The sequence below is a fragment of the Chelonia mydas genome, chromosome 11 (genome assembly GCF_015237465.2).
Source record: "Chelonia mydas isolate rCheMyd1 chromosome 11, rCheMyd1.pri.v2, whole genome shotgun sequence".
Lineage (NCBI taxonomy): Eukaryota > Metazoa > Chordata > Testudines > Cheloniidae > Chelonia > Chelonia mydas.
The window spans coordinates 44338970-44366852 of record NC_051251.2 but is presented as its reverse complement, the minus strand read 5'-3'; the positions used below and the strand labels follow the sequence as shown (position 1 = coordinate 44366852).

General features: G+C 41.9%; 2 protein-coding genes across 12 annotated transcripts in view; one reads left to right on the top strand and one right to left on the bottom strand.

The window, feature by feature from the left end:
- Positions 1 to 24326, bottom strand: PJVK (pejvakin). 6 transcript variants are annotated; one of them, XM_037912444.2, is made up of 7 exons: positions 24145 to 24326; positions 20727 to 20949; positions 15893 to 16088; positions 13151 to 13292; positions 8722 to 8839; positions 6662 to 6757; positions 2 to 1256 (listed from the first exon to the last, which is right to left on the bottom strand). In XM_037912444.2, the coding sequence occupies exons 3-7, from the start codon at positions 16012 to 16014 to the stop codon at positions 955 to 957; spliced, it is 780 nt and encodes a 259-aa protein (XP_037768372.1). In that variant the 5' UTR covers positions 16015 to 16088; positions 20727 to 20949; positions 24145 to 24326; the 3' UTR covers positions 2 to 954. The 6 variants fall into 6 exon arrangements, with proteins under 6 accessions (XP_007069837.1, XP_043380707.1, XP_043380708.1 ...); XM_007069775.4 differs by lacking the exons at positions 20727 to 20949; positions 24145 to 24326 and adding an exon at positions 19014 to 20434 and having other exon boundaries at positions 1 to 1256; XM_037912445.2 differs by lacking the exon at positions 20727 to 20949 and having other exon boundaries at positions 24145 to 24316.
- Positions 23408 to 27883, top strand: part of PRKRA (protein activator of interferon induced protein kinase EIF2AK2) — a 22733-nt gene continuing 18257 nt past the window's right edge. Inside the window, exons 1-2 of one of the 6 annotated variants that reach the window (XM_043524776.1) lie at positions 23408 to 23691; positions 27483 to 27652. In XM_043524776.1, the coding sequence (XP_043380711.1) occupies positions 23606 to 23691; positions 27483 to 27652 (256 nt within the window). In that variant the 5' untranslated portion in view covers positions 23408 to 23605. Of the gene's footprint in view, positions 23692 to 24348; positions 24476 to 27482; positions 27653 to 27883 lie in introns of those variants that run through there. The other 5 variants (XM_037912439.2, XM_037912440.2, XM_037912441.2 and 2 more) reach the window with 5 other exon arrangements.

The following is a 27883-nucleotide window of genomic DNA, read 5'->3' as shown; positions in this document are numbered from 1 at the left end:
CCACACAGAGCTCTTCTTCAAATCTTGGAAGGGAACTCCCAGTATCACAGAAGTTCGTCCAATGAAAGATATTTCCTTACCCACCTTGTCTATCCAATATCCCGGGATTGCAACAGCTACAACTTGACTGCATACAACTTTTTAATTTGTGATATTGGGCTCTACAGCTACTAGACCTGAGATGTAATAGGTGGGATTCAGTACACTAGTTTTGCAATGCAATATAATTTTGTTTCTTTTATTTTTTTCAACTATGTCAAAGCCACTAAAGTCAGCAGCAAGTCTGAAGGCTTTAAAAAAAAAAAAAAAGTGAGATTTGAGTTACCCAAGTGCAAACTGTAGACTTGTTCGTGGTCCCTACAAATATAATCAGAATAGACATATGGTGAATTCACAGCCTAAAATGGAATCCATAATCACCAGCTGCAATCCTTTTAACTTTTCCCCTCTTGTAAATGAAACCTTAAACTGAGCTAGTTTTTAAATGTGCTTTTAATTTGATACTTCAATTAAACATTCATGATAGCACTAAATTATTAACACGTTCTCATTTTATCATCATACTCTGATGTAGTTAAGGCAATATATAACATCTTGACAGACCAAATGTGAAGAAGCCGCTTTTATAGTAAATTCCAAACTATATTCTGATTGCTACTCTGGAATTCAATTTCAACATGTATATATTATTTATCATGAATGATAAAATGAGAAAGTGCCACAAAGAAAAAAAGTAGCAAATTTTTTGAAGGGGCTGTATATGGGGCATTTCTGCACTAAGTAATAGAATTATCTTTATTGTAAAATAAAAGAATCACTTTACAATAAAAAAGGAAATAGCATAACCAAATATTTTGACTTTTAATGTCTGTTGCACTTAATATTCAACAATTTTGGAAATTTTGTGGCACAGTTACATTGAAGTCTATAACAACAGTCACGCTCATAGATCATTTATCTCACTCTCTTGTGCCAGACATCAAAGCAGGGCACAGCATGCAGTCGTACATACTTTTGTCCATTAAAAGAACACTCTAGGCATCCATAGACTGTCTCTCTTTTAGACTTTCCCATTCCACAAAGGGCACAAGGACCTTTTGGGATGTTGTTATTAAGTAAATTAACCCGGATATGAGACCCTTCTCTGAGATAGCTTGTAGAGATATCAGTCATGCTTGCAGCTTTTTCATAATAGTCTGTAAAAAGGTCCTCCAAGTAAGCATCTGAATTAGCAATGATATCCATTACCCTTTTATCTGAAAAAGAATGCACACAAAATAGCAATGATTTGTCATCACATTATGAACACACCATGACACATCATACAGTTAATCCACTGACGGAAATAAGTACTGAGTTATGAAGCCATATTAGAGACACCATTTTATGGTTGTAACTAGGTTTTCCATTGAAACCTTAATATTGATACTTTTACTTCAAAGGGTGGCAGAAATGTCTTACAGATATCTTCGCCAGAGGACAATGTTGTTACTGGTGAAATAACAACCCTACATCTCATGAACATTTTGAGCATTTGAAAAGTTGGTGATAATTCACATTTGAAATGTTTCTCTAACTTTTTTGTTGGGGGGGGGGTGGGTGGAGGAGGAAAGGAGGGTAGGAAAGGAGGGTAGGAAAAAGAAATGGACATCAAACACTCCAAATATAGTTTAATTCTGGTGTCCTCGAGGAAGGCCAGCACCTAATTAGTTTTGGAAAATTTGGTAGGTATATTTCTGAGCTGTTTATGGAATTCAGGACACTATTTACAATGGTATGCAGACTCACTGATAAACTCTGCAAGAGCAGAGACCTCCCATCAGATCCCAGTAGCCTTTGGATTTTATAAATATTCCAGCACGCAAAAGAAGTGTTTGTGTACATCTGCAGGATTTAGAATCTCCATAGGAATGGGACTGCAATCACTCTATCCTCCCAATAGTGATCAGTCAGCACACTCCAACAGAGCAGGGATCATTTTCTTCCACTTTCAACATGAGCATACATGCCTCAGATCTTGAATAATCTAAACGCCTTCACAAGACAGGTTTGAGATAACTCTTGTACCTGATACAGGCCAGAAAAGTGAATGCAGATTATATTATAGTACAACAAAAAAGATTATTACCACATTCTCAAATCTAAATTGGTCATCAGTATCTAAAAAGAAGTGAAGTAATTTCCATTATGAATGGGAGCTGCAGAAACTCAGCACCTTTGCAAATCAAGCCATTTTTATTTAGATGTATAAATAAGATTTTAGTAACCTAATTTTAGGCACCTAAGATTGAAAGTATTGGGCTATATGCTTTTAATACATATATCGAACATGGGACTCTCTATTTTATAACTAATGGAGTTGTTACATCAATAAGCAGTGTATAAGCAATGAAGAAACAGAAAGTTAGAGTATTGAAATCTGAACTTAGTATTTCCAGACTGATGTTTATACTTTTTGAAATATGAGTTTAACATGCTAATTTCCTGACTTTCATACCATGAGCCTGATCTTCAGCCTCTCTTAAATCCCCTTTGCACCAATGTGGGGCAAACTGGACTGAAAACTGTCTTAAGACAGCAGGAAAGGACTCCCCTAGAGTAGAGAAATTCTGTGTTGTCATAAGGAGGGCACAGCCATCCCCTACACCAGCTATTCCTGTCTCCCTGTGCAGAGGTGATATTCCAGGCCAAGAGTATGAAGCACTCCAAACAACTTGACCAGCGAGTGATTCTTTGGAGACTTTTATCCATTGGTGCAGGTTAGGGCAGCACTGAGGCTACTCAAACTTGCACTACTGGTTGGTTTGGCCTCCAGCAGCCCCCAGGATCAGGGAGGAGCAGTGGTGCAAGTAGAAATCATTTATTACCGGTACGCTGCACTCATGGGAGGGACACAAAGTGGGGGAGGGGGCACGTGACCTCCCCACATGACCCCCCCCCAAATGACTACTCCCCTCCCCACCCCACCTCCAGCCCGGGGCCCCCGCACTCTCCCCATCCCCTCCCCATGATCCACATCCATCCCACACTACCGGGGGTGGGGGGGAGCTCTGCCCTCCTCCCGCTGTGCCAGAGACTTCTGCTGTACAGACCCCAAGCAGGAGGACTCAAGAGATGCAGCTGTGTGGAAGGGCTGGGAGCCAGGCTGGGGGCGGTACAGCCACACGGGAGGAGCTGCTGACATGGGGCCACCCAGCAGCCCCACGTTCTGCTCCTTTTGCCGCTGCGGTTCCCGGGAGATCAGGGCTCTCCAGAACCACAGCGGCGAAAGCAGCAGAATAACGTGGGGCCGCCGGGCAACACCACGCCAGCAGCTCCTCCGGCGCGGCTGCTGTACCACCCGCAGCCCAACCCCCAGCCCTTCCATGCAGCTACCTCTCCTGAGTCCTGCTGCCTGGGGTCTGTACAGCAGCCCCACTGGAGGACAGGGTGGGGGGAGGGGCGGCGGTACAGCAGCCGTGCCAGAGGAGCTGCTGGCGTGGGGCTGCCCAGAGGCCCCACGTTCTACTCCTTTCCCCGCTGCGATTCCCGGGAACTGGGCAGCCCCACACCAGCAGCTCCTCCAGCGCGGCTGCTGTACCGCCCCCAGTCCTGTCCGCCAACGGGGCTGCTGTACAGACCCCAGGCAGGAGGACTCAGGAGATGCAGCTGCCTGGAAGGGCTGGGGACGGGCTCCTCCTCTGTCTTTCCAGGATGCCGTTCCAGCTATAAATATCTTACTGGTATGGCATACCAGACCGTACCACCGTACTTGCACCACTGGGGAAAGGTAAAAGTGGAGTAAAGTCTCCTACACAAAGGGCACCATTAGAAGCAGATGTTTACTGCACCACCACATTTATCTTTATTTTTGTCTTTGTGTTTTTCCCCATTCTTAGAATAAGAAATACTGAAAATGGGAACAAGAGGCTGCTAGGCAGCTCTCCAACACCACACTCTACAAGCCATTACCCTCTGATCCCACTGTGGGTTACCATAAGAAACTACACCATCTGCTCAAGAAACTCCCTGAAAAAGCACAAGAGCAAATCCGCACAGACATACCCCTAGAACCCCGACCAGGAGTATTCTATCTGCTACCCAAGATCCATAAACCTGGAAATCCTGGACGCCCCATCATCTCAGGCATTGGCACCTTGACAGCAGGATTGTCTGGCTATGTAGACTCCCTCCTCAGGCCCTACGCTACCAGCACTCCTAGCTATCTTCGACACACCACTGACTTCCTGAGGAAACTACAATCCATCGGTGATCTTCCTGAAAACACCATCCTGGCCACTATGGATGTAGAAGTCCTCTACACCAACATTCCACACAAAGATGGACTACAAGTCGTCAGGAACAGTATCCACGATAATGTCACGACAAACCTGGTGGCTGGACTTTGTCCTCACCCACAACTATTTTATATTTGGGGACAACGTATACCTTCAAATCAGCGGCACTGCTATGGGTACTGGCATGGCCCCACAGTATGCCAACATTTTTATGGCTGACTTCGAACAACGCTTCCTCAGCTCTCGTCCCCTAATGCCCCTACTCTACTTGCGCTACATTGATGACGTCTTCATCATCTGGACCCATGGAAAAACAGCCCTTGAGGAATTCCACCATGATTTCAACAATTTCCATCCCACCATCAACCTCAGCCTGGACCAGTCCATACAAGAGATCCACTTCCTGGACACTACGGTGTTAATAAGCGATGGTCACATAAACACCACCCTATACCGGAAACCTATTGACTGCTATACTTACCTAAATGCCTCCAGCTTTCATCCAGACCACACCACTCGATCCATTGTCTACAGCCAAGCTCTTCGATACAACTGCATTTGCTCCAACCCCTCAGACTGAGACAAACACCTACAAGATTTCTATCAAGCATTCTTGCAACTACAATACCCACCTGCTGAAGTGAAGAAACAGACTGACAGAGCCAGAAGAGTACCCAGAAATCATCTACTACAGGACAGGCCCAACAAAGGAAATAACAGAATGCCACTAGCCGTCACCTTCAGCCCCCAACTAAAACCTCTCCAGTGCATCATCAAGGATCTACAACCTATCCTGAAGGACAACCCATCACTCTCACAGATCGTGGGAGACAGGCCAGTCCTTGCTTACACACAGGCCCCCAACCTGAAGCAAATACTCACCAGCAACCACACACCACACAACAGAACCACTAACCCAGGAACCTATCCTTGCAACAAAGCCTGCTGCCAACTGTGTCCACATATCTATTCAGGGGACACCATCACAGGGCCTAATCACATCAGCCACACTATCAGAAGCTCATTAACCTGCTCATCTACCAATGTGATATATGCCATCATGTGCCAGCAATGCCCCTCTACAATGTACATTGGCCAAACCGGACAGTCTCTACGTAAAAGAATAAATGGACACAAATTAGACGTCAAGAATTATAACATTCAAAAACCAGTCGGAGAACACTTCAATCTCTCTGGTCACTCGATTACAGACCTAAAAGTGGCAATACTACAACAAAAACACTTCAAAAACAGACTCCAATGAGAGACAGCTGAATTGGAATTAATTTGCAAACTGGATACAATTAACTTAGGCTTGACTAAAGACTGGGAGTGGATGGGTCATTACATAAAGTAAAACTATTTCACCATGTTTATTTCCTCCCCCCCAAACTGTTCCTCACATGTTCTTGTCAACTGCTGGAAATGGCCCACCTTGATTATCACTACAAAAGGGTTTTTTTTCTCTCCTGCTGGTAATAGCTCACCTTACCTGATCACTCTTGTTACAGTGTGTATGGTAACACCCATTGTTTCATGTTCTCTGTGTATATAAAATCCCCCTACTGTATTTTCCCCTGTATGCATCCGATGAAGTGAGCTGTAGCTCATGAAAGCTTACGCTCAAATAAATTTGTTAGTCTCTAAGGTGCCAGAAGTACTCCTTTTCTTTTTGCGGATACAGACTAACACGGCTGCTACTCTGAAAACTCCACTTGACTTCAGTGGTTCAGGATCAGGCTCATACTACAGTAAATTTAACTACCAGGGACAGTAAATATCCAGTTTTTAATTGTACCCAACATATAACATTGTTAGAATGTTTTCATGTTATTTGAAGATAAGAAAGAAAACCTGTAAGTCGATAAAGGCCAATTCCCTGTCAATTGAAGATTATGCCCTACTGAGCATTTTCTAGTATTTTAAATTAATACATTAATAACATTTACAACCTCAACTTTATCTTATCTTTATGTATTATCCTTTGAGATTGACTATGCAATACTTTCTAAATTGTAAAAATATAGAACAGATTTACATGCTAAAATATTGTAGTTGTACAATTAGTATTTATGATCACCAATATCATTTATTTTAAGAAAACAATTAGAAGTTTTCATGATAAACAAAATAATATATTCACATTAAATATAATTATTTAAAGCCAGACTCTCTCCATTAATATCTTAAAATCTTTACAATTATTTTGAATAGATCTGATCACTGCCAAAATAGCTATTATCTTGGTGCAAATTTTAAAGTGAAATTCTATTTTGATTAGATGCTTTTGAACTTCTGACCTTGCCTACTAAGTCAAAGAAAAAAAAACCATGTACTTAATCCATTTGATTAGTGTATTTGGACATAAATATCAAACATCATACTTTGGTGGAACAGATTCCTCCTTAATTTGTTCAATGAAAATGATCCAGATTGCTCTTTTTCAAATCCTCCTTTTGAAACTGGAGTGACACAGAACTCTGTATTAAAGAAAAAAGTAGAACCTTCGGAATGATGAAATTCAAAAGTTACACAATTTCAAAACACAGCTTAGTACAAAATGTTTTGTTATATAACATGTATTATAAAACTAACAGAATGCTTAAAATTAAATTCAGCTTTTCTATTAGTCATTCTACTGGGTCTTTAATTCCTAGGAAAGATGGTGTAAAACAACATGCACACAGTGTTAGCACAAAAAATGAGATGAAGCAGAGAAAGAAGATGAGATGAAGTAGTAACTACTTCATTTATTAATTTAGATGGTTTATAGTGACTTTCACAAGAGGCATTTCCTTACGGTTTCCTGGCCAGGTTAAATATCTAAGGCAGTCAGCATTCCATTAAGAGACTGCCTCACGTTTGGAGTAAAAGCAGAGTCACAAACCCATTTGAAACCAAAAATGGAAAATCTGAAATTGTGACTGGTTTTCTGTGATTCCCAACCATGTTATTCACCACATAATCAGCTGTAAAACTTTTAAATTAAACAAATAAAATTCTTAATTTTTTAGCCTCTAATATTATAAAGAAAAGGCTTTGAAGTAAGTATATCATCTTAATAAATTTACAAAGAATGTTAAAGAGATATCCTAACAGCTCTCATTCATCTGTATTGGGGATTACCTTTGCACCTTAATGATAAAAATTTAAATATCAATATTGCTATTTCATTGATCATCTTAGTAAAAACATCTAACTAGTGCACCTATCCCCAACTGTGCAGTGACGAAGTAAAATGGAAAATAATTCCAAAATTAGGATTTATATGTTCAATTTAATATTAAAATGAATATCAGAGGGATTCTGTACTGCTTGTATTATCGTTTTTCAAAGTTAATTCAATAACTACTGTTTTTTTTAAATGCTCATAAGCTTGTCACAGAAATGTAAATGTGTCACTATGCTTCAAAATTCAGAGTGCCCTTGTCATAAAATGTATCTCCAATACGTTGCAAAGCATGTGGGGCCCCCAATCAGAGTCTCTAACAAGTGACTAGTGTTATTTGCATATATGGAGATAAGAATTACCTCATGGAGTATTATCTATCTTTTTGGTTATATTTTTTAAATACAATCTAAATTATATGTCACTGAAGTCCTGATCCTGCACTTCTGAAGTCAATGGGAGTTTTGCCATTAACTTTAATGAGTGCAGGATCAAGCCCTAAAACTATATTATGGGTTATTATTACCCCCATACTTTGACTGACTGAAGGTTCCCATCTAATTGAAGTCCTGGGCTGGGATAAAGCACACTGGGAAATGAGGAGAATTTATAAACCACATCCTTTCCACAGACAGGGAGAGTATAGGCAGGTCAATCACTTTGTTTTGTGTAACTGTTCGTTTTTTTTTAAACTTTGTAAAGATTTGGAGGTGACCATGTCTGACTAGTCTCTGACTGTGTTTCATTGGTTTGTGGCAAACTGAAATAGAAGTTCCAGGCAGGGAAAATGTTTTTATCAATTTCACAGACGTGCCTTTGGGGGGGGTGGGGGGAGGGCCTGCCATGCCACATTCTTCTTTTATGGAGAAATGGATCAGATGACCCTAAGATATTCAGTTTCTTACAAACCAGCAAAGGCATACACTGATATGCAGATGCATTTTTTAATGTTTCATTGTTAACAGTGTGATTTTCATTTTTCAAAAACTTACATTTAAATAGTTAATTCTGTGAAAGCATTTCCAGGATAAATCAGACCCTTTAATGCCTTTTATATTTATCCTAGCAAGAATTAATTGTGAATTAAAGATAAGAATTAAAAGTGGATTAAGGCTCTGATGAGGTCAGACAACTGACATGTATAAAATTAAGTATGAGCATAAATATTTATAGGATTGGGGATGACACATGTCAAGTCTCAGTTCAAGAACAATGTTTTAAAGAATCAAATTACTATATTAGCAATTATAATAATAGCACAAACAAATCACTTACCAAAATTACCATCCAAGTGAATATAAAGTTCAAATACACTAAATGCAATAGTTGTGTGAGCTGGAAAAACAATAGCTTTCTCTCGTCCTTTGTGATTTTGGTCCTCAATAATATGAAACTATGATTTTAAAAAGGAAAAATGTATTGCATTAAGAAAAAAATATTGACAAGAAAATGTTTTAAACAGAAATGAAAATTAAGAGTAATAGCTTTAAAATACAGTATGAAAATTTCAGCAATGGAAAGACTCTTTTGAAGTTGAAGATCAAACTCCACCTCCAAAGAAATTTTCTCAGTTCTAATCAGTATACTAATGTCATCCTTTCTTTTCTGCACTTCAGTAATGTTTGATACAGAGAAACTATCAACTTGCCATGGAAAATTAGGCATTTATATCTGATACATAAAATTAGTGATAAGCATAACTCAAAGGACTTGTAGGATTATGCAAACCTAATTATCCAAACCTAATGATATGCAAACCTTATTATCCAAACTTTCTGAGATTCCTTCTCTATGCATACCACTGACAATATCATAGCTTTATCCTTCAAGTCACCCAGACTCCCGACAAGCCTTAGCTTTCTGACTTCCAGCAACCAGGTCCAATCATCATATCTCCTGCTTTGACAAGTCAGTCACAGTTTCTACTTGAGGTGAAGCTAAGAGTCCAATCCAAAGACCACTAAAGTTAATGGAAAGAGTCCCACAGGCTTCACTGGATTTTGGATAAGGATCTGCAGGGCCTGCTCCAGGCACCAGCATTCCAAGCAGATGCCTGGGGTGGTAATTTAAAGGGGCGGCAGTCCGTGCATCGTTAGGGCGACATTGGTTTTTTTTGCCACCGTGGCAATCCAGCGTCAGCTTGTACCTTCACAGTCCCGCCGCAGCAATTTGGCAGCAGCTCCCTTCTTCAGGCGGCAATTCGGCACGCTGCTTGGGGCTACAAAAAGTGTAGAGCTGGCCCTGAGGATCTAAGAGGCCTGCTTCTGTCCTCTCAATAGCAGCTCCTCTTTGGAGGAGTCAGAGTGGGCCTCTCTCCTGTCTGGATGAAACAGCAATGACAGGGCCAATATCTTGTGTTGCCATTCTTCAGTGCATTCTCCAATGGAATTCAAATATTATATGGTCTGGAACTATATGCCACAAAGCATATAAAATCTTAATTCAACAGTATCAGGGCCCAGCAAACAAGATGCAAGAGGTGTTGAACCCTGCAATAATGCCACTGAAGTGAGAGTTGCAGAAGATAGGCATAAAAGAAGGAATATAGGGTGGATAATTATTGGAAGTTCATAGTGATAATAAAAGGGAGTGGTTCCTAAAGTTTTTTAGCAAGAGCTATGTCTTGGATCAATGAATCAATGCCTGACCACCCCTCCCCTACACACCACATCCCATTCCACCTTTGATTTATCTCAGCTGTTTTCTGTATCTTCACGCTGACCTATGTCTTTTGTTCATTTTGTTTTTCACTTCTCATCTCTTTTCTTCTCTATTTTTTCTAGTTTTGCTTTCTATTTTTCCACCTTGTTTTTCTTTTCACCCCTCTTCTTTTCCCTGTTCTCCCTTTCTGGAGTCAGGAGGAAATTTTGATCATATTTTTCACGTAGGCTATGATTTTCTTTGTATGGGAGTGAAGAAGAGTGCAGCTGGTGCCGACTGAAAGTGAGTAGGTAAGACTAACATCAAAATGTCTTTGAATCAAATTTACAGAAATAACTGTAAATATTACACTATTCAAACACTATCAAAATCAGCTCTCAAACTTAGTAGTGCTGGCCCTGAGCACTAATCTTCCAGCTTTCTGTCTGCCAGATGTTTTCTTATGGAGTTTGCCTTGTAATTTCATTCCAGATTGCACCTTCTCATCTATAGCACTGTAGCTGGTCCATTTTTAAATGAGGAATTAGCAGCTTTTAGAAGCAGTACATTCAGACTCAAATAACCCAACAGCAGGGACTGGGCAGGTAGAGGATATCTGTATTATTATTACTGTTATTATGATGGATGTTTCAGGGACGCAGCTGGCTCCCAGCCTGGTCGCAAGGCAACCCAGCAAGTTCAGATAGGTCCAATGAGCCCCTTCCAAACAGTTGTACTTCCTGATTGAGCAAAGGAGCTGTCAAGGTTCCTCCCCCCCTCTGAACTCTAGGGTACAGATGTGGAGACCTGCATGAAAAACCTCCTAAGCTTATTTTTACCAGCTTAGGTCAAAACTTCCCCAAGGTACAAAATATTCCACCCTTTTGTCCTTGGATTGGCCACTACCACCACCAAACAAATACTGGTTACTGGGGAAGAGCTGTTTGGACACGTCTTTCCCCCCAAAATACTTCCCAAAACCTTGCACCCCACTTTCTGGACAAGGTTTGGTAAAAAGCCTCACCAATTTGCCTAGGTGACTACAGACCCAGACCCTTGGATCTTAAGAACAAAGAACAATCCTCCCAACACTTGCACCCCCCCTTTCCTGGGAAATGTTGGATAAAAAGCCTCACCAATTTGCATAGGTGACCACAGACCCAAACCCTTGGATCTGAGAACAATGAAAAAAGCATTCAGTTTTCTTAAAAGAAGACTTTTAATAGAAATAGAAGTAAATAGAAATAAAGAAATCCCCCCTGTAAAATCAGGATGGTAGATACCTTACAGGGTAATTAGATTCAAAACATAGAGAACCCCTCTAGGCAAAACCTTAAGTTACAAAAAAGATACACAGACAGAAATAGTTATTCTATTCAGCACAATTCTTTTCTCAGCCATTTAAAGAAATCATAATCTAACACGTACCTAGTTAGATTACTTACTAAAAGTTCTAAGACTCCATTCCTGGTCTATCCCCAGCAAAGACAGAATATAGACAGACCCACAGACTCTTTGTTTCTCTCCCTCCTCCCAGCTTTTGAAAGTATCTTGTCTCCTCATTGGTCATTTTGGTCAGGTGCCAGCGAGGTTACCTTTAGCTTCTTAACCCTTAACAGGTGAGAGGAGTTTTTCCTCTGGCCAGGAGGAATTTTAAAGGGGTTTACCCTTCCCTTTATATTTATGACAGGAGCCAACAGTCTGCTACTTGAACCTTGCAGCCACCACACGGTGGCTGCTCAATGCATACCACACCCACAGCCCTCCTTACCCTGCTCTCACTTATGCTTCCAGCTCCAGCCCTTGCTCCAAGCCCTGCCCTGCTTCCCACTCTGTTCTTGCTCCAGCTCCAGCCTATACCTGCTTCATCCCCAATCTCCCTGTTCCATTCTGGTTTCTAACTCCTAGTTCCAACTCTTTGCTATGTCCCGGACTACAATTCCAGCTTACCCTTTGTTTTAGGATTCTGACTCCAGTTCTCAGCTTCAGCTTGGCCCCTCAATTCGGACTCTAGCTTTACCCTTGGACTGGTGCTTGATCCCTGGATCTTCACTTATCACCTGAACTGCCACCACAACCACCTGGCAAGGTCTTGTTCCATCCACAAGGTACGCTGCCTATGGCCTGGTAGCTTACAGAATGGCTACAAAGCCAGTTCTAAGGAATCTGGGACAAGTATCAGATTTCACTAGAACTGACTGGGATTTCAACTAGAACATGACTGTACCTCAGAACCAAGACAAATCACTGCAAACAAGGCCATCTAACCACCCTAATCCTATATAATTATAAATAACACTGTATTAACTTCCATTAGCTATTATTAAAGGGTAAATTGCATGACTGGGGGAATTAAATTAGAACTAGCTAATTCCTTCTTTCTCCATTCTTTTTAAGTGATCTGCCCCTTCTGCCTCTTGCAGAATCTGGCTTGCAACCAAATTTTCTAATTGTAGAATCTCTGCATTTATGTAAAACAACCAATGTAAGATTCTCCCTTATATAAAATATCACAAAAGCTTCATATACATGAATAGTTTTTCATGTGTTAAAAAAAAATAAGGCCCTGTGTGAGCAAAACAACAGTACTTGTTACCCATAAGACTGGTGATTTTAGAATATGAAAAAATGTACCAGTGTGACAAGCAAGTTCTCCTAGTAATGTTTTTAATTATAGCTTATTAAAATAAAACATTTCAATATGGAGAGCATCACACACATAGCATAATTATGGTATATGGCCTATTCCAATATTAAATTAATAGAGTGGGGTGAAATCCTGGACCCAATGAAGTCAGTAGGAGTTTTGTTATTGACATCAGTGGAGCCAAGATTTTACCCCAATATCTTATACTGGCATAGTTTTCTCTAGATCTGAAAAGTAGAGAGAGGGTCAGAGTCTAATTTAATTTACATCAGTACAATTCCATTGACTTATATTGGTATTGCTCAGGATTTACACCAGTATAAATGCAATTAAAATCTGGTCACAAGTCCCTACAATAAGAATACGAGTCTCTACTATGCATTTTATTATTTAAAGAAGTCTATCAAATATATTTACCCTCATTGTTTCCCCACGCATACCAGCATGCACAGATAATGAGCACTGCCGTGTTGTTCTAATACTTTCCATGACCACACACAGAACCTCTTTCCTACTTTCTCTTGATTGTCGGACTAGGCAGTGATCAAAGTTAATTTTTCTAAAATTAAAGGAGAAAAAAATCCACAGATAATTAGCAAATTAAACAGCAGCTAATAAAGTTAGACATTTTTAAAATCAGCAGGTTTGCCTAACTTGCATCCAAGAGTTTAAAAGAGTTGACTGAAGAGCTATTGGAACCATTAAAATTGATTTTCAATTAGTCCTGGAACGTAGGGAAGTTCTAAAGGACTGGAAAAAAGCTAATGTGCCAATATTTTAGAAAGGTAAACAAGAAGACCTGGGTTATTATAGATGGACTGACCTGGGCATTTATAGACCTGTCAGCCTGACAAGGATTCTGGGCACTAAAAAGAACAGCTGATATGGCACTTGATTAATAAAGGATTAATGGAGAGTAATATAATTAGTGCCAATTTACAAGGATTTATGGAAAACACATTTTGTCAAATTAACTGGATATCTTTTTTGAGAGTACAAGTTTGGTTGATAAAGGTAATAGCATTGATGTAATATATTTGGACTTCTGTAAAGCAATTGACTTGGTACCAGAGACGACTTGTGCCTGCTTGGGGGGGGGGGTGCCCACGATTTAAAGGTTCACCCCCCAAACAGCTTGAGTCATGCCCCCTCAGGCTTGCCCCTCCTCTTACCCTCAGCAGCCCCTCCCTGCAGCTCCAAGCTGTTTACCGCTGCCTCTCCTCCCATGGCAGCAGCTCCCAGCTTACTGGCTCTAGCAGCTGCTGTGCAGGGAGGGGGCCTAACCACACCATGTGACCAAGCAGAGCCACCAAACCCTGGCAAAAATCTGGGGGGGCACATGACTCAAGCTGCCCACCCCCCACATCACCTCTGCTTGGTACCATGGACATTTTGTTTAGAAAACTAGAAAAAAACAAATTCATAATAACATACATTAAATGGATTAAAACTGGTGAAGTGATAAGTCTCAACATGTAATTGTAAACAGGGGATCAAGCAGGTGTGTTTCTAGTGGGGTTCCTGGTCCTATGCTATTTAACATTTTTATCAATGACTTGGAAAAAAAACATAAAATCATTACTGATAAATGTTTGCAGAGGACAGAAGAGATTGGGGGAATGGGATGACTTGCTCACAGACTATAAGTACCTACATGGGGGAAACAGAAATTTGCAAGAGGGCTCTTCAGTCTAACAGACAAAGACATAGCAAGATCCAATGTCTGCAAGCTGAAGAGACACAAATTCAGGCTCAAAATAAAGCACTTAAAAAAAAAACCACTGTGGGTAATTAACCATTAGAACAATTTACCAAGGGATATAGTGAATTCTGTATCACTGGAAACTTTGAAATTAAGACTAGATGTTTTTCTAAAAAGATATGCTCTAGTTCAAACAGGATATAATTCATGCAAGTCTTATGGCCTGCATTACGCAGGAAGTCAATGTACATGATCACCAATGGTCCCTTCTGGTCGTATACATCTATTTAATATATTCATAAGTGATCTGGAAAAGGTGGTGAACAGTGAGGTAGTAAAATTTGCAGATGATAACAAAATTACACAAGATAGTTAAGTGCAAAGCTGACTGCAAAAAATTACAAAGGGATCTCACTGAACTGGGTGACTGAACAACAAAATGGCAGATGAAATTCAGTGTTGATAAGTGCAAAGCAGTGCACATCGGAAAACATAAATTACCTGTTACCACTCAAGAAAGTGATTTTGAGTCATTGTGGGTAGTTCTCTAAACACATCCTTTCAATGTGAAGCAGCAGTCAAAAAAGCTAACAGAATGATAGGAACCACTGGGAAAGGAATAGATAAGAGAAAATATCATGATGCTACTATATAAATTCAATGTACGTCCATGCCTTCAGTACTACATGCAGTTCTGGTCACCATCAAATAGAATTTGAGAAGGTAGAGAGAAGAGCAACAAAAATGATTAGGGGTATGGAAGAGTTTTCATATCAGGAGAGATTAAAAAGACTGGGACTGTTCAGCTTGGAAAAGAGACGACTAAGTGAGGGGATATGATAAAGGTCTATAAAATCATGAACTGTATGGAAAAAGTGAAGAGGGAAATGTTATTTACCCCTTCACATAACACAAGAACAAGGGGTTATCCAATGAAATTAATAGGCAGCAGGTTTAAAACAAACGAAAGGAAGTACTTCTTCAGACAACACACAGTCAACCAGTGAAACTCTACGTTGTGAAGGCCAAAAATATAACTGGATTAAAAAAAGAATTAGGTAAATTCATGGAGGACAGGCTCATCTATGGCTATTAACCAAGATATTCAGGGACACAACCCCATGTTCTGGGAATCCCCAAACCTCTGGCTGCCAGTAGGTGGGACTGGACAACAGGGGATGGATCAGTCGATAATTACCCTGTTCTGTTCATTCCGTCTGAAGCATCTGGCACTGGCTACTGTTGGAAGACAGAATACTGGGCTGGATGGATCATTGGTCTGACCAGTATGGCCATTCTTATGTTCTTATTAAATGATCATACAGCAAATCTTATTCGCTGATTTACAGTTCTCAAAGCCTAACCAAAAAAACTAATCACCCAGGATTTCAATGTAATTTCACATACTCTAACCGTGGAATCACTTGGGTCAAGTATATAAAAATTATAGTACTAACCTAGTAGTAAGTTCTTTAAGTAACGTTGGTACTTCAACCTCATGTTTGGTCACTATACCAAATGAAGCTTTTACTGCAATAGAATCAGATCCAGCAATATTGACCCCAACATCACTCATCATCTGATTTCCTCGTCTACCATAGAGTGAAACATCTGATTTGTCTTCATAGTTCAACAGCTGATAGGATGAAACACCTGAGGAAAAGAGTATACTTGCTGTGTTTTGGGGGGGAAGTCTCATGCCCATATACAGAAAATAAAATCGAAGTCCATTAGGTTATAAACAGAATAATACTGAAATACACCAACATTAAATGGCTGAGAATTGTAGTAGTGATTCAAACCAAGTCTGGCACAGCGCAAAACTGTTACTAATTTTACAGGACCAAACTTAAACTAAAGAACAGGGGTATCACTCTGAAAATATCAAACACAAACTTTATTCTTTTGGGGTGAAATTCAGAGCAGCAGAAGGGTCTCAGACAACAATCATACTTATTGCAATTCTTATAAAGTACCCTTTCATCCACAGATATCAGAGCTCCTTACACAGGTGAGTAAGCGTTATCCCCAATTTATTAGTGGAGAAACTGAAGCACAAATAAAGTGACTTGTCCCAGATCACATAGTACGTCAATGGCAAATTCAGGAACAGAATTTAAACTCTTAACGCCCAGTGTAATGCCCTATACTAGACCACATTGCCATTCTCATGACATTAAGAGTGGCTGTGGTGGTGCATAGGGCCTTTGGTCGGCACAAGGGTGGTTTATGCCCTCTATGATTTTTTTGTTGTTGTGTCAAACACAATGCTCATGGACGAAGAGTCCCATAGAAAAATCGTTTTAATAAGTGCCGAGTTTCTAGTTATATTTATAGTGGCAATTTAGCTGAATTTGTTTTTTGTTTCTGTAATACATGTGTGACACACATGACTACTAGTAGCATACCTGGCTTAATTTTCTGGCCCCCATTACCTAAAAGAAGTCAGTTAGAAAAGGTTAATACATGTGTCACGTGATAAGAATCAGCACCCACTGATTTCATTGTCTACTTTTATAATTTCTTCTGGAGAAGTAGCAAAATACATAGTAAGTAGTCTGACTTTCTTGAAATTTTGCATGTACGTAGATCTTGATATGAACCAAAGAATCCATTTTTGTTTGAACTCTATTCTAACTTAATAGGCATTTTTAGTTAATACTTCCCTTGTGATTCACAATATATTTCTGTTCTACTTCTGGAAAAAATTAGAAGATACTGGTTGATAATATAGCACGACTGAAGTCTTTTATTAACAAACAAAGGAAGATACAGACTTTTCATAAAGTGAATTTTAAAGCTATTGAGTGCCACTTCTGTTGTAATTATATTTCTAATAAAGCGTGTCATATATTTCACTCACAATGCTAAGTGGCTTGTCACATTTTCCAGTACCTTTGTCATCCAAAAAGTAGAAATTCAATTACAAATTAAAGCACACTGTCTTCATGAGATGTAACCCCTATTGAAAGGGCACTGTCAAGGTGTTTTGTTTGTTTGACCTTTTTAAAACTAGATTTTACAAGAAATCTTTTGCAACTTTTACTTACACAAGTAATCTCACTTTCTCATAGGTGCAAGGCTAGAAGGATTTGACCTTATGTGTGTGTCAAGTCTCTGTGTAGTCTTGAAATAGAAATCTTTTTCCTTAGTGGATTTTTCTACTTTCATGTGCACTCACTGCATTAAAGAGTCATTGGGCCTGAGCGAGAAAGAATGACTCCATAGCCCGGTGGTTAGGGCACCCATCTGGGCCCGGGAGACCCAGGGTCCAGTCACCATGCTCCAGTGACTCTTTAATTATTTATACACAGTGGAACAGCTTCAACTGAAGAGAATGAGAGAGCCCCATGGTTCAGCGGTTAGAGTGCTCTCCTGACACAAGGGAGAGTCTCTGTTCAAATCCCCTCTCCCTATCAGGCAGCAGGAGGAACTGAATCTGGATCTCCCTTATCCCAAATGAGTGCTTTAACCAGGGGGTTAAAGTTATCAGGTGGACACCACCTCTTTCTGTGTGGAGTGAGGTAATTACCTAACTCCCCCTTACAAGAAAGGGCTTAGGCGTCTAAGCCACCTGATGCCAGGAGAGGGGGTTCCCCATTATGGAATGCACAGAGAGATAGACACTTTTCTGCAGCCCGGAATTAGAAATCTTCATAACAGCTTAAGTCACACAGCTCTTGTCAGTCTTTCCTACTGGCTAGCTTAGGCAGCTCCCCACCTAGTTGATTGCATTCTTAAAGTGCCTATCTTGCAACATTCATTGTAAAGGGAGCATAGGCACCTAATTCAGGCTATGTGGATCCCAGGTAGTTCGAATGATTTTCTAGCCACCTATAAGCTAGGGACTGTGACATTCAGCATCACAACACTTTTGTGCAACTGGACCTATAATTTAAATTTTGAACCTCCTACTTATGACAGAGTCTCCTTAAGATTTATTGGAATTACACACATCTAGAGGTAGTTACACTACTGAAATATGTGACTAACTTATAAAAACAAATTACTATGGCCCAATTCTTCAATCAGATCTGCATGGGCCCCTGTGCCTGAACAGATCCCCATTTAGCTGGTACAAGGGATCAGTCACATGAATCAATTGCAGGATTGGAGCCATTATTTCTATTCAACAGTGACGCTTCATGGAGATGCGCCTTGAAAACATATATATAGTACAATGGAACTTAAAATAACTGGTAAACAACATAGGCTAACATTTACCAGGAATCTTTTGTGAGAATACTTTTGTAAACACACACGGCTGAACTGTACTTGCTATTTATTAGTACACAAAAATAATCAAGATTTGTCAATAAAGTGGATTCCTGAAAATTATTCCAGAATTTTAGTCATTTAGTAAACATATTTGTGCAGTTTTTTAAAATAGAAGTTTGACTATGTTTATAATTTATGTTTTCATTTCTCATTAATTGCATGACTAATGAAGATAATTATCTCTTAACTGTACTAATGCACCATTATATTACATATACTAATTAAAAATATAACACCAGGTCTATGTTTACTGCAAAAACTTAATTTTTCAGGCCTTAAAGAAGAACAAAAAAAACTTACCAGCTGAAATTTCTTTCTCTCCCTGAAGAATGTCTTTTAGGGTGAAAGGTGTCGAAGTAAATTTAGATTTTTTTGAAAGAAAACATTTTCTCTTCTTAATAACAAGACTGAGAGGTTGGTATTTGTCAGCCTCACTGAGGCTAGGAACAGGGACTAATCTCCCACCATCACCAACCTGCTTAACAAAGTTTTTGGTAGCAGCAGCAAACATAGTATGGCATTAATAATAATAATTAAAAAATCTGTATCAACTGCATCTTCCAAACCTCATACCCATGTTAAAATATTTTAGTAATTGAATTCTCACATGGCAAAACTTAAAGTCTAGCTGCTTTGTTTAAAGCCTAGTTACATTTTACTTGGAAAAGAGAATCAGTAGGGTCATCACCACCCAGCTTCTACAGTGTATTGTTTTCCAACTTCCTTCTGTTATGCCATCTAATCCTGTACAATGAATAATAAATTAACTGTGTAAACTGATACAGAGATGATTGCTCAACCTTCAGTAGTATAATGCCATTATTTGAAAATAAGATGATTGGTTTAGAATCAAAAGACTACTAAATTCTGCAGTCATCTTTTTTTGTTGTGATTGCAAAGACAATGATATATTTGCTGTTTAATGTGCCTATTATCCAGCTGGATCCCAAAGTGCTTTACCAACGGGAATTCACCTGAGCAGGCCTGTTGAGCTACACAATTGGGGGCTGGAGGAGATTCCTTTCAGTCGTGGTTGCATAATAACTCTATTAAAGAGCTCAGCCCTGAAGAAATAAACTTCAGATTGTGCGAACCTTTCTAAACGTTTTCCTTAGTTGATGTGTAGATATGACTTTACCCAAAGTAAGGGGATTTTACTGTATGTTAGTCTCTCTCCAGGGTGAGGAAAGCAGAGATCTTTCTCAGCGTGGTATGGTCTCACCTCTAAAAGAGTCTACTTTGCTGATGTTTACTGTCTTTTCTGGCTGGTTGGTGCATTTGAGTCAGGAGGGCTTGGTACATGTGTAATATTTTCTGTATCAGAAAGGATATTCTTGTGTTTTATTGCCTCTCCCCACATGATTATGTGTGGATTTTGTTCGGTGAACTTGGGATGGGGGAAGAGGAATTTAACAGTTTGTTCCTTCATGGATGGTTGTGTGTGTCTGTGGGGTGGGGAAGGAAGATTACTGGGGTGTGTCAGCATTTGGTAGGAGGATGTGACATACCAGGATACGATCCAGGCTAATGAGTAGCTATGTCACCCCTTCCCTGTAACCTGGGGTGCCTTTTACAATGCCTTGTTGCTGTAGCCTTAACCTGGACCGCTCACAAACAGCCACCAGCATGTAAATCTCTCCCAGTTATGTCTGTATGTGTGCTGCTGCAGGCAGCCAACCACACTTTGGCTCTTATCAGCCTTAGTTATGCTGCAGGGTGACCCCCCACATGCCCCCCATCACAGATTTTCCTCCAGAAACATATGTCCTAAACATATGTCCCCCCCCCGACAGTACACATACAACTTGTTACCATAAATGGAGTTACCCAGATATTTCAGCTTGAGCATACTGGATTAGATACAAAAAGTTTATTAACATAGAAATACTTGTACTCACTTAAAAGCTAATGAGCCATAAAAGTAAAAAATGGTTACAAAGAAAAATAAAGGTAAAATGCTCATTAGTGCCTAACTTAACAAACTACATTAGATTCAAAGCAAAAAGTTCTCACCACATGCGTTCAGGAGTCTTACGCTGACCAAACTCTTTAGGTCAGGACACCTGCCCTAGAGTATCCAATAACTGCTGCCTTTGTTTCCTCAGGTGCAGTGAATGCAAATGGCAGGGAAAGAGACAGAGAGGGGTGTCTTCAGGTGTTTGACCCTCCTTTTTGTAATTTCAGTTCCCCTCTTGAAACATATTTCCAGCTGAGACCCAGGAGATAAAGAGTCTACCTGGAAAGATATTCCCTGATAGTGTTTTCACCTGTTTGAATTTCATCTTCGCTTCCTGCCTGATGACTCTGTTCACTGCTTAAATGCAAATTAAAGCAAGCACACAGTCCATTGTTTAGGACAGACCTATTTGCCAATATCCAGTGGTGAGCTGGAGCCGGTTCGCACCAGTTCGATGGAGCCAGTTTTTAAATTTAGAAGCCCTTTTAGAACTGGTTGTCCCTCCAAAGGGCTTCTAAATTTAGCAACCGGCCAAAAGTGGCGCATTAGGCGCTGACTCAGTGGGTGCTCCGGGGCTGGAGCACCCACGGGGAAAATTTGGTGGGTGCACAGCACCCACCGGCAGCTCCCCGTGTCCGGCCCCAACTCACCTCCACTCTGCCTCCTCCCCTGAACGCTCCTCTCTCCCCCCCCCCCCCCCGGCTTCCCGTGAATCAGCTGTTTGCGCGGGAAGCCTGGGAGGGCTGAGAAGCAAGCAGCAGCTTCACACTCAGGCCCAGGGAGGCGGAGGCGAGCTGAGGCGCGGGGCAAGAGGAGGGCCGCCCACGCCGCAGCAGGTAACCCAAGGGGGGGCGGGGGGACAGGGGAACCTCTCCCCGCCCCAGCTCGCCTCTGCCTTCCTGGGCCTGAGCGTGAAGCCGCCGCCTGCTTCTCAGCCCTTTCCGGCTTCCCGCGCGAACAGCTGATTCGCGAGAAGCAGGCGGGGAGAGAAGCAGAGCGGGGCAGTGCGTTCAGTGGAGGAGGTGGAGATGAGGTGAGCTGGGGCCGGGCGGGGAGCTGCCGTTGGGTGCTGTTCACCCACCAGATTTTCCCCGTGGGTGCTCCAGCCCTGGAGCACCCATGGAATCGGTTGCTCCCCGTCTAGCTTCGCTACCCCACCCCTAGGAGCCAAAGGGACCTGCCGGATGCTTCCCAGGAGCCGCATCAGGTAAACCCCGCCGGGACTCCCCACCTCGCCCTCTGGCTCTGTCATAAATATAAAGGGAAGGGTAAACCCCTGTAAAATCCCTCCTGGCCAGAGGAAATCTCCTCTCACCTGTAAAGGGTTAAGAAGCTAAAGGTAACCTCGCTGGCACCTGACCAAAATGACCAATGAGGAGACAAGATACTTTCAAAAGCTGGGAGGAGGGAGAGAAACAAAGTGTATGTGTGTCTGTCTATATTCTGTCTTTGCCGGGGATAGACCAGGGATGGAGTCTTAGAACTTTTAGTAAGTAATCTAACTAGGTACGTGTTAGATTATGATTTCTTTAAATGGCTGAGAAAAGAATTGTGCTGAATAGAATAACTATTTCTGTCTGTGTATCTTTTTGTAACTTAAGGTTTTGCCTAGAGGGGTTCTCTATGTTTTGAATCTAATTACCCTGTAAGGTATCTACCATCCTGATTTTACAGGGGGGATTTCTTATTTCTAATTACTCCTATTTTTATTAAAAGTCTTCTTGTAAGAAAACTGAATGCTTTTTCATTGTTCTCAGATCCAAGGGTTTGGGTCTGTGGTCACCTATGCAAATTGGTGAGGCTTTTTATCCAACATTTCCCAGGAAAGGGAGGGTGCAAGTGTTAGGAGGATTGTTCATTGTTCTTAGGATCTTAGGTGAGAGGAGATTTCCTCTGGCCAGGAGGGATTTTACAGGAGTTTACCCTTCCCTTTATATTTATGACAGGCTCTTAGGGATGGGGCAGCGTGGGCACCCACTACGGTACAAGACCCTCCTGCCCGGTTCTAGGGGCAGTCAGGGGACAGGAGAGGGGGGTTGATGGGGGAGGGGGTTGGATAGGGCAGGAGTCCCGGGGGGGGGGGCGGCACGACCCCCTTGTGGGGTAAAGAGGGAACCGGTTGTTAAGATTTTGGCAGCTCACCACTGCCAATATCTGTATGGGCAGGACGGTGGGGTTTGGAAGCTGGGTTAATAACAACCACATGGGAGAATCTTAGAACTTCCCATACAATGTTGCCACACATCTCACCAGAACGTTACTAAAAAGAAAGTTATGAATTTCCAAGTGATATCTTACAAGGTATACTTTGTATAAAGATTACTACAATAGTGTGTAGGGGTAAATTAGGGTTGCTGCTAACTCTCCAGGATTACCCTGGAGTCTCCAAGAATTAAAGATGTCATGTGACGAAATCTCCAAGAATACATCCAACCAAAATTAGCAGCCCTAGGGGTAACATCACAGAGGGGCACAGGGGATTTTGCTATGCTTTGATATATATCTATATATGAGTGAGAAGGGGCCTACGTTAGGGTTGAGGGAGGGGGAATATAGGGCTTCCCTCTCTGCCCCATGGGTATGTAGGGGACTCCGGGGGGGGGAGGAGGGGGCCCATTACTCTCCCCTCCGGGATTTCTGAGGGGAGAGGGAGGGAGGGTTTGTGCATCACTCGCCAGGCCACACAAGGTGCGCTCCGCGAGGGCCGGGCCCATCCCCTCCGGCCCCATAGGGTGCACGCCGCGGAGGGGGAGGGCAGGAAGGACTGTCGTCCTCCGGAGAAGTGCCGGGGAACGCAGCGGCAGAAAGCGGGGGCTCTGCCGAGCAGGAACGGCAGGTAGCGCCGCCCCGCTCTGCCAGCGCGTCCCCGCCCTCACAACACGCCGACTAGGGGGACGCGCTTCGCTGGGAGGCGGAGGCGGCCGGCGGCCCGGCCATGTCTCAGGAGAGCTTCCCGGCCGCGACCCAGCAGAGCCCGGAGGCGGAGGACGAGCCCCGCAGGTCAGGGCCCAGTGCGGCATTGTGGGTAACTCGGGACACCTCTCCCGCTCCCCACAGGCGCGCGAGCGGCCGCGGCCAACTGCTGCCTGCGGGGGTGGGACCGGCCGGGCTCGTGCCCCCGCCCTATTTTCGCTGGGGCCCCGCAGCCCCAGCCCGTCGCCTCACCGCGGAGCGAGCGGGGAAAACGGCGGTCCCTGCCGGAGGCCGCAGCCTTAGGCGGGCCGCTCCCCTCCGCCCGCGGATTGCCCAGCGTGAGCCCTGTCACCCCCAGGGAGCGGCCAGCTGCGTCCCGCCCTTCGGCCGGGTTCCGGCGCGGGGTGTGCCCCGGCGCGGGGCCTTTACCCCCGCCGGCTCTCAGCGCAGCCTCGGCCTGAGTTTAGCCCCACCCCCCGGGGGGCTGCGAGTGTAGATGCTGCCCCAGCCCGCGCCCGACCGGTCCGCCCGCCCGCCCGCCCCTGAGGCTCAGTCCCTTACCCTGGGAGGTAGAGTGATGCCGTTAGAGGCAGGCTCAGTAGCCCTTAAACTCAGCTCCCTGTTGACGATCCCTCTCAGTCATGTCAGTGTAAAGTTAGCGCGGTTAGTGGATGTAAGCAGGACTCCGCATCCCTGAAAAGGAGCCACCTTCATGGAAGAATGTGACAGCTGCTAAACAAGGCCCAGCTCCTTCATGGACCCTGTCCAGTTCAAACCAGAAGTGGTGGACTTATAGGTGGAGAGACAGTAATCACCCCCCCTCCGGCAGGAAAGATCCTGATCCTTAGAAGTATTTAGGTGTCCAACAGCCCATCTTTCAAACAGTGCCATGGTACATTGTTTCATGATACTTCCAACAGCATAATGTTCTGTTATCCTAGTGGTGTAGCAAAATAAATAATATAGGGAGGGGGGAAAAAGAAGTCTAGTCCATGTTCCAAGCCTGACAAGGACAATGTTTGTGTACCATGATCCTACAAACGCACATGTCTGACTTTAGGCATGTGAGTAGTCCTGGCCTAAAACACCAGTTCCTGAAATAGCTAGGCTTTTTTGTTGGAGAAAAGCTTCCCGAGGTGGCCAACCTAAGCCTGAGAAGGAGCCAGAATTTACCAATGTACATTACCAAAGAACTACAGTAATATGTAATGATTATATATGTATATATGTATATATGTGTGTGTGTGTATACACACACACACACATCATTATATAAGTTCATAATGTATATCTATGATACATTTATAATGTATAGTTAATGATAACTTAATCTTTTACTTAGTGGGACTTCTGGCAATCCTTGCTTTCAACAGTTCCCTTGAAGTTTGGTTTGTATGCAGTTGTGCTCACACACAGCAGTTCTCTTAAGTGGCTGTCTGTCAAAATGGATCGGTGCTTGAATTTCACATGTTTGAGCATCAAGAAAACAGACTCACAAAGATAGGTTGAGATAAGCATCGAGATTAATTTTAGAGCTGCACCTCTGATGTTGGGGTATTTATCCTTTGGCACACCTAAACACCTACCACTTTTTCCCCAGAGTTGGCTCCTAGCGGGAGCCGCATATTATCTTCTGAAGAGCCACATGCGGCTCTGGAGCCACACATTGGCCACCCCTGAGCTATCCAGATACTGTTAACTTTTGAACCTGGTGAGTTTGAGATAGATTGAGCTTGCACCCACTATGGAACGGTCACCTTCAGATCCTCCTCAACAATGATTGTTTTTTTGCTGTGGAGAATTAGTAAGTGCTTTCGTATCCAACCACTTGTCCATATTGTAACTGAAGCCACTCCCAATTGTCTTGGTGATCAGAAGAAAGTGTTAATTACTTGTAATATAATGTTACTTTGCAAATATTTTGTTTCCCCTGTTCCTATCAGCCAATAGAACAGTTGCCTACAAAAATCCACTACAAAAATTGTTTTCTGTTACATTATATAACTGCTTCTTTATTGCTGTGTTTAAGGATGATCCTATATTTGAAGTGTTTGTTACCTAATCTGTATTCTGGTTTCATAGCATGCAGCTTCCAGCAGAGCTGAAAACCACTTCCAACTGTCAGTGCAGGCTTTCAGCATAAAATAACTTTTCTTTCATCACCTAGTGAGATCAATTTGATGTTTCGTAACTTGAATGGATAATGACAAACTGTCTTGAAACAGAGGTAATAAGAGCCTTTCACAAGGTGGTCAGTGATTCGAATCCACTGCAATTCAGTAGCAACCAAAATTCATTCACAGACCTATGTAAACTAATTGGAGTCCATCTGATTTCTTGTTGATAGGGGTCTGTATTACAGAATGACATTCTTGTTGGCAATTTCAGCATATTGAATCGTCACGCAGTCTGTGTGTGCTTCTCATTTTAGGCAGCCTCTTTAGAAGAGAGCTGAGGTACATAGGATGGCACTTTGTAGAGAATTTTGCACTGTCACTACTCATACTATAATAGTGCTGTTACTAGTCTCCTGATTTGTCCATCTGGTACTCTTTGAGCCTAAATTTGCTTTACAATGTAGAGCTGATAGTTCTGAATAGTCTGCAAATGCATGTAGGTTCTCCTGATGCAAAAACTTCATACATGTGCTTGGTTTTAAATACTTGTAGTCTATTGGGTACTAAGATAAGAAGTCTTGTAAATCTGAAAAACTGCAGGGTTTTTTGTTTTCAACATATCCCTCTAACTCTGTCCCCACTATGTTCGAGGCAAAGCTTTTGCCAAATCCTGTTGCTTTTTCCTCCACAACAGCTTGTAAATTAACTTTTCTGTCTCTTTCCCAAATGCTAAATACAGACATACCTTAGTTTAGCTTAATCACGTTGTGACTGTCTGAGCTACCTGTTTTTCCTCTAATCACAAGAGTTCTCAGACTGGGGGTCATGACCCCTCAGGGGTCGCAAGTACATGCCTCCCAGCTAGCTAGCAAGTCTGCTGTGAAAACTGATATTTATATGTTTGTTAATATCAATTTTCACAGCCTCCCACCTAGCTAGCAAGTTCACTGTGAAGTCTGCGCTAGTAAATCTGCTGTGAAAAGTGATATTAACAAACATACAAATATCACTTTAAAATAGCGTTAAGTATAAGGGGTCGCACTCAGAGGGCTTTCTGTGTGAAAAGGGTTGCCAATCCAAAAAGTTTGAGAATCACTGCAATCTTTTCCCTTTCTCTGCTTCAGCTAAAATACTCTTCCTTTCTTGCTGTTCTAGTTCTTAGGTGCCCATCCCTAGAGCCTCTTATTGCGCATTCTGAAACAAGTTTAAGCTCAGACCTCTGGGTAGCTTTTCCCCCTACCTACATCTCAGTTCTTGTTTCCTCCTATACTGCAAAACAAACTTCCCATATATGAATGGATACAAGGCCCACCAAACTGAGAATTCATTAAACTATTTTTGCCCCAACCAGATTTGAGTTTTAGTGGGTGGTAGGGTTTTTTTAATATATAATTTTATCCTTTTACAGGAGCTAGAGCTGATTTTAAAAAAATGGAAATTTGGGAGATAATATTGGCCTAGTAAATAGGATGCTGCATTGGGACTCAGTAGACTGGGTTCTGTCCTGGTCTACCATGGGACCTTGGACAAGTACTTTGCTTCCCTATAACTCGGTCTCCCCATCCCAATGTAACGATGCTTGTCCTTTTTTGTAAAGTGCTTTGAGATCTGTGGATGAAAAGTGCCACAAGAGCCAAGTATTACAATTATTTCCGCAAAGTTTCAGTGAAAAAAAATCGTAAGATTCAGATTTTTTTTGACCAGCTCTAAATACAGTTTTCCCTTCTAAATTATTTTCTTTTGTAAATTATTCATCGGGAAATTTTCTTCTTTTCTTTGTAGCTTGGAGGAAATGATTGTTGCCAAACCAGGGAAAACACCAATTCAGTTGTTACATGAATATGGCACGAAGGCTGGTATCACTCCTGAGTACAACTTTGAGAAGGCTGAAGGACAAGTACATCTTCCAAGTTTCACCTTTAAAGTCACAGTAGGTGAAATAACGGGCACAGGTCTGTAATGTTACTACACTTTGGTATGGTGGTTGGCAGTGGTTTCAGAAAAAAAAATTTAAGTACTTACAATGTGTTTTTCATTAGAAAATACAAAAAAAAAATTCTGTGATTTGACCATTTCATTTATTTAATTGGTTAATATGCTTTGCTTTTGCTCCTTCCAGTACTTGACAAACTTTAACAGCTTTGCCTAAAAGGCAAGCTTTCAGGGTAGATTTCATTTAAATC

Coding starts and splice junctions, on each gene's coding strand:
- PJVK (XM_007069775.4), bottom strand. CDS start 19,224: ATGTTTGCTGCTGCTACCAAAAACTTTGTTAAGCAGGTTGGTGATGGT. Junction 13,293..15,892: donor CTTAAAGAACTTACTACTAG/GTTAGTACTATA, acceptor CTTTAATTTTAG/AAAAATTAACTTTGATCACT. Junction 6,758..8,721: donor TCACTTGGATGGTAATTTTG/GTAAGTGATTTG, acceptor TCTTTAATACAG/AGTTCTGTGTCACTCCAGTT.